Here is a 7282-nt window from a genome sequence, read left to right as displayed (position 1 = left end):
AGACAAGCCTAAGAACACATATAAGGTGAGAGGTGGATGATGGGATACTTGAGGAGAGCATCTCAGAATTCTGGGTAACTGATTATGTTTGTATTCCTGGAGCATCTAGTTCTGAAAAGTAGTCACAGTAGAAACAGGACATGAAGAGCTTGGAAGTAATGTGTGGAGACTTGATGATCCTGTGAGTAGTGGACCTTAAAGTGTTCCTATTGGTGAGGCTGCAGTGGTTAATGGCACATACACAGGAATGATTTGTTACTGCATAGTGTCAGTTGGACAAGAATTAAGAATGTTTCAGAGGCTCTGGTAGGAGCCTACTCATTCTTAGTTATCAGAACAGCTCTGCACACAATGCTTAGGCTTATGTCCAGGAACCCAGCAACTGCCTTGGAACTGTTACTAACATTTCTGTAATTCCATCCGATTATGTCTCTTGCCTCCTACATGCCTAAAACTAAAAATCCTGCTATTCACTTAAGCCATGTTTTTTTCTAGAATTGTATCAGTATTGGTCTCTATCTGGTACCAGGCAAGTGAAAGAAAAACATGGTTTTGACTTGATTACTAATGAGAACTTTATGCCAAGGGGAAAAACAAAAGGATTCCTTTCTTGCACTATTATTTCCCATTTTCTATGCATATCTCTATCCATATTCTCATTCAAGCAGATGAATCAGTCCAAAGTTATAAGATATCCATATACCATTAGGGTTAACATTTTAGATTTGTAAGGGAAAATCCATGCTGTTTAGTCTAACGGGAGCTTCTTCATTTGATATGTTTTTTATCTCTCTGAAAAAAAATTGCCTCCCTGCCTAGCTACTATGACTCCAACAATGAGTGTTACAGAGCCTGGACCTGCCATCTCCTGTAACCAGGTGAGACGTCCCGCGGTGGGAGTAGGACACCAACCCAGCCACTAAACTGTTGACCTATAATTTGGCCTGCCTGAAAATCTTGCTAGGGTAAAGGTGGCACAGAACTTGTGGGAGTGACCAGCCAATGGCTGGTCCAGCTTGAGACTCTTGCCAGGAGAGGAAGCCCAGCCCTGAACATGCCTGGAACGCCAGGATCCAGAGGCTGGGTAGTCCAGAAACTTAGGTAAGAAAATAATTCCTAATGGTGTTCTGCTATACTCTTGGATTAGTGCCTAACCAATTTGTCATTATAGAGTCTTCACCCAACAATTGATAGGAATAGATGAAGAGCCCCACAGTCAAATATTAGAAAGAGATTGGAGAATCTTGCTGAAGTGGGAAGGGATTATAGGAACTAAAATTGTCAAGGACATAACAATAAAACCTACACAATCAACCAACCTAGGGTCATAGGGGCTCACAGAGACGGAACTGCCAACCAGGGAGCCCTCATTGGATGCACCGAGGACCTCTGCACACATGTTAGAGTTGTGTAGCTTGATCTCCATGTGGGACTACAAACAGTGGGAGCACAGGCTGTCTGAGTCTGCTCCCTGCCTTTGGAATCCTTTCCTCCTACTAGGTTGTCTAATTTCTCCTTAAAAGGAGAGGAGGTGTTTAGTCTTACTGCAACTTGATATGCCATGCAGTTTGATATCGGTGGGACCACTCCTCTTTTCTGAAGAGAAACATGGAGAAATGGGGGTGACATCAGAATGTGAAAAATTCATCTATCTATCTATCTATCTATCTATCTATCTATCTATCTAATATATATATATATATATATATATATATATATATATATATATATATATGACTTGTTTCCCTGAATAAATGATTTCGTATTTTTTCTTATGACCCCTTCCTTTCATAATTCAGGCTGACAACTTGACAAGTTAGGTATCAGTTTCACTGTGCTTGTGAGAATACTGTGTTGATAGAAACAATGGAGGTGAGCCCTTCAGGAGATGGGATAGTCCATAGTAGAAACCCAATGAATGAGTAAATGTGGTTAATTAAGTTAGAGATCATTATTAAGTAACTATACTGTATATGCTCCACCACTCACAACAATTTGACTTAGCAAGTTTGCCTTCAGGACGATGTGAAAAGCGGAATGCAGTCAATAGAAACTATACTTCAAAGCCTGAATTCTGATCTTCTCACCACGTAGTGAGATGCAGTGTAAATAGCTCTCCCACAATATAAGGCAACGGAAGTTACCCTGAGCTCTCAGCCATTTTTCCATTCACTATCATGACTACAATATGCCTATTAGCAAACGTACATGAGCTGTTAACATTTAATTATAAAATAGATAATGCACTGGATGATCCTCATTAGCTTACAGGTATAATATTAAATGTTCTGGGCACATGTCATGTGGGCACACACACCTAAATTGTGAGGGATCAGATTGTTAACTTCACCCCTGACTTATAATAGTCTTAGTTTGCTAGGTTTCTATTAGAATATGTAACCAGCACTGGTTGAGAAGCATATGTTAATGATTCAGGGAAACATGTTTTTGCTTAACAGACCATTGAAATGATTAGTAAATATCCTTGATTTCAAAAAAGGTAATTTTTATTGTACAAAGTGAAATACCTTTCTGGTTGAGTAATTTTTTGATAACACATTAAACAAATGTTAAGCAAATGATGAATAACTTTGTTACTGGTGAACAAATGACTACAGAGATGACATAATGGGAAAAATAAAGCATGACTGTACTTTTTACACACACACACACACACACACACACACTCTCACACACACACACATACACACACATACACACACACACACACACACAGAGAGAGAGAGAGAGAGAGAGAGAGAGAGAGAGAGAGAGAGAGAGAGAGAGATGGTAGAATTAAATAAAATATAATAGCAACATTTTGAGAACCTGAGTCAAGGACATATGAACCCTTAGTAGTAGTAGTAGTAGTAGTAGTGTTTATACACATATATGTGTATATGTATGTATATATTATCTTTCCATATGTTTTTAGATTTTTAGATTTTAATAGTATGCAATATCTATGTAGGTTTCATCAGAATAGCCAAGAAATTTTTCTTTTGCAGTATGCTCACTATACTTAGAAGTGTTTAATTTCATCTATGTTTGTAAAGAATAACAAATACTATTTAAATAGAGAAAAATCTCTTACAACAAAGTGATATGATTTCATGTGACATTTTTGTAATAACAACTTGTCAGGAAAATGATCAACATTGTTATGGTTAGCTGTTGTCTGTAGAACAATAGCAACTCACAAGTTTTTCTGATGGAATTGGAGCTTGGTGAAGAAAGAGAAGTGAACTGCAAACCTAAAGTCATGAAGCTATTGACAGAGAAGAAAGGCGGAAACAGCTAGAAAAACAATTTACTATGGATTACAGGAAAACTTTAAGGTATGATTTGATGAGACTCTCCATTGTAACATTTAAATTAATATGTAGTATTACTGAATTTTGCTGCAAAGTGACAAGTTGTTAGTGCACAAAACCCAAATTGCATAGCTCCCCCACTCCCGCGCCTTCTCTCTTGCTCTCATGCTCTCTCTTTCTCTCACACACACACAAATAAATATGGAGGAAATGTAAAAGTAAAAAGAGGCAAGATTGTAAAACACGTCCCTTTGACATTCTGTCCAGAAGGCAAGTAGAGAAAGAAAGGGTGGATGAGTGGGATAGGACTGACTGTGGTGGCCCCTGAATAGCAGAATATGTGGACCTACAACCTCCTGATGCAGTGGGTAGTCAATGCTTATTGACTATGAATATAGAAAGGAGTACAAAGCTATGGGTTACATTGGGTTCTTTAACATTAGTATATTTAATATGTCAAAATAATGGTGGCTGTCTGCAATCATTCCATTATGCAGTACTAATTTCCTTCAACACAGCTAGAGTTTTCCTTTCTTCCTTCTTCTCTTCATCTCTACAGTGAAAGAAAAATCATTTTTTTCTTTCAAAATAGGAATGGATACAACATTCAATAAAAGCCCTGAATAGCTGAAAAATATTTTTTTAAAAAATAAGGAAAAACAAACCAAGACAACAAAAAGAATATATTCATTAAAAATTTAACTAAGTTTTACAAATAACATGTAGCTGTTTATTTCTTGCCATTGTCGAACATAAACATTAGAGAAAGGTAAGTTCATTATGACTGTTGCTATGAAAAGAAAGGAAACATGCCTCACAAATATGTCTGTAAGATATACTGGGACAGAAGGCTGAAGAAGATGCTCGAGCATTATAGAGAGTTTTGGGTGACTGGATTTTAAGTCAAACAGTATTTTTTTTTAAGTTCTGATGATGGTTTGTGGTTCAGAAACTTTTATTTTGGTGTAATACATGGTATAGAAAAATAAAGAAAAGAAAGGAAACATACATGTAACTACCCTTGGAAAGTTACTGCTACTAGGTTTGCATAAATTATACATAAATCAAAGTCCCTATTTTTAAAATGCACAATTGTATTTCAATTTAGTTAGTCCTTTTGTCTGATTTGAGCCAATTTTTCAAAACCAACATAGATTTCTTGAGCACCAAGTGAGAAATAATCCACGCCTTTTCAGGGGTAAAATTATAGCACAAGAAACATATCGACGTTCCAGAAGACAATGTAGAGAAGAAAGAGTTTGGGAGTCAAGCAAACTTGTATGATATAAGGAGCTCACCTTCAATATAACTTGCAGTAGTTTGAATTTGTGGATTTGGTAGAAAATTGGAACTTACCTTCTCTATTTTAAAAAATATATAAAATTCTAATTTGGTCTTTTTTGAGAGAGTAAATATGTCTCAATCTTTGTAAAAAATTAGATTAATTAACAAATACTTGTGAAAATAGTGGTGATTGGAAAGAATCCACACAAAATAAAAATACAACAGCTGCTAAGAGATTTTTATCATTTGTATTTCATTAGAAAACATAGGGAAACAGGAAATGAATGTATATCTTCAATATATGAAGCAAGTGGTAAATTAATGTAATATACATTTCATTTTAACATGTCTTGGGAGTTATAGATACCATTTATGCTAAGAAATAAGTTGTAGGTTCAAATCTGTCCTTTTGAGTGGTGAATCAAGTTTTGATCAGGAAACATTTTCATTTACTTTCCAGGCTGAGACATCTCTTAAGAAATACATGCCTCAGGGCGGCTTTCACATCCTTATTCCTCAGGCTGTAGATCAGTGGGTTGAGTGTGGGTGTCACGAGGTTGTTCAAAATCTGAATAATTGCACCAAGCAATGGGCTGGGATTGGGCTGTAGGTAGATGATGATAACAGGTCCATAAGCGCAGACAATGGCCGTGAGGTGGGCGCTGCAGGTGGAGAACGCCCTCTGCCTGCCTTCTGTGGAATGGATTTTTGAGATAGAGATCCCAATTCGAGTGTAGGACACAAGGATGAGGAAAAAGCAGATGAGAGACAAAAGACCAACATTTGTAAAACCTACTCTCTGGGCTAGAGAGGAGTCTTCACAGGCTAATGGTAACACTGCAGGCATGTCACAGAAGTAATATCCCACTTCGCTGGCGCCACAGTAGGGCAACTGAAAGGTGAGGGAAGTTAGGATAGTGGCGTGCACACGGCCACTCATCCAGGTTCCTGTGGCCAAGACACAACACAGCCTGTGGTTCATGATGACCGTGTATCTCAAAGGGAAGCATATGGCAACAAAGCGGTCATAGGCCATCACTGTGTACAGGAAGCACTCTGTGCAACCCAGACAATGATAGAAGAAGAGTTGTACAGCACAGCCCTGGAAAGAGATCCCTCGGCCCTGTCCTGAAAGATAGGACAACATCTTGGGAGCTGTAGTGGAGCAGAAACCCAAGTCAAAGATGGAGAGGTTGCCCAAGAAAAAGTACATCGGAGTATGGAGTCTTGGGGAGAAGATGACTGCAGTAAGAATGAGCAAGTTTCCCAGAAGGGCACAGGAATACAATGTTGAGAACAGGAGGAGCAGGACCTTCTCCAGGCCCTCTGTCTCAGGGATGCCCAGCAAGGTGAATTCTGTCACCACAGTGTGATTTGTCATGTTTGCAGAAGAGTCTTCTCCTGAAAGTACGTGGAAAGAAATTCTTGGTAAAAATATGTTGTGTGTTGATTAGGGGAGTTTACATCACAGGGACAGAAGAGAAAAAGATGGTGATAGTTACAGAGAGATGTTGTAGTAAGAACTGCCTTTCCTGTTGATGGGGTATCTTTCTTCAGTTAATCTCTTAATTGCAGATGATGCTCCCTAAAAAATCCTTAAACAATGAACAGGTAACTCCCAGGGCAAATGGTGTCCTTCACAATCTCACCCGGAAGGTAACTTCCAAGACTAGTGTCTTCCCTTCCCCTCTTTATACAAAGGATGCCATTCCGTCATTCTAGATGCTCCATTGCGATTCTAGAATAAACATAAAGACTCTAGAAATGAACTTGTAGTGATGAAGGGGAACTGGCAGGGGTGGGAGTAGGAGAAGGAAGAATGTGAGCCTGATCAGGATGCATCACACACAGGGGTGAAATTGCCCAAGAATAAATTTACTTAATGTGAAATTATCTTTCCAATCTCATTAGCAACTGGGTTCTAGGACAGTGAGTAAAGAGAATCAGAATGTAGAGTATTTACAACAGAATTATAAGTGCAAAGGATATACTTCATGCTTTTAAACTCTAAGCCTGATCATCACTGAAGCTGAATTAAATATACCCAATTTTCTGCTGTGCAGTATAGGTGTGTGCTATTCAATCTTTAGAAACATGAGAATTTGTGAATATGCATGGGATAATCTTGGGGCTCATATGAAGGAAGTGTGAGGGTAGCATAGCGACCGAGGATTCCGTAGGCACTTTTTGTATGATAGCAGAGCTTTGCCTAATTCTATGTCTCAGACTCATTACTTACACCTCATATGTACATGCATGAACACGTAAAACACACAGAGACAGCACAGAAACACACACACACACATACACACACACACACACACAAACACACACAAACACATTCTCTCCAAACTCCACCATTCACACTGTATTAAAATTTTAAAGGATGTTTGTCACATATGTCACAAGAACCAACATAAGGATGTGTGGAAGCTCCAAAGGCAACCTCAAGAGCACTTTATTAAGCAACTCTTTGTGAGGAGCAGAGTACAAAGATCAGACTTTAAACAATAAAATCACAGATAACTAAAAAGTATGAAGTTTTAGCACCTTTAACAAAGAAAGGCGGCATCCATTTTTAAGGTTCTCTTGTGAACATTAGCCTGTATCATCTTATGGAAACACCCATTAACTCCCTATTCCTGATTATTGAAGTCACTCATTCAGTAGATACAGGGATTGTC

General features: G+C 38.3%; 1 protein-coding gene across 1 annotated transcript; it reads right to left on the bottom strand.

Moving 5' to 3' along the window:
- Positions 1-5043: 5043 nt before the first annotated feature.
- LOC311598272 (putative olfactory receptor 10D4) lies at positions 5044-5979 on the bottom strand (the record flags this gene model as incomplete). Its single annotated transcript, XM_084783303.1, has 1 exon — positions 5044-5979. The coding sequence occupies one exon, from the start codon at positions 5977-5979 to the stop codon at positions 5044-5046; it is 936 nt and encodes a 311-aa protein (XP_084639429.1).
- Positions 5980-7282: the final 1303 nt, after the last annotated feature.

Source organism: Acomys minous (assembly GCF_964271855.1).
Source record: "Acomys minous genome assembly, chromosome: 5".
Lineage (NCBI taxonomy): Eukaryota > Metazoa > Chordata > Mammalia > Rodentia > Muridae > Acomys > Acomys minous.
Note: the sequence above shows the minus strand (reverse complement) of the source record. Positions and strands in the feature narration are given on the sequence as shown.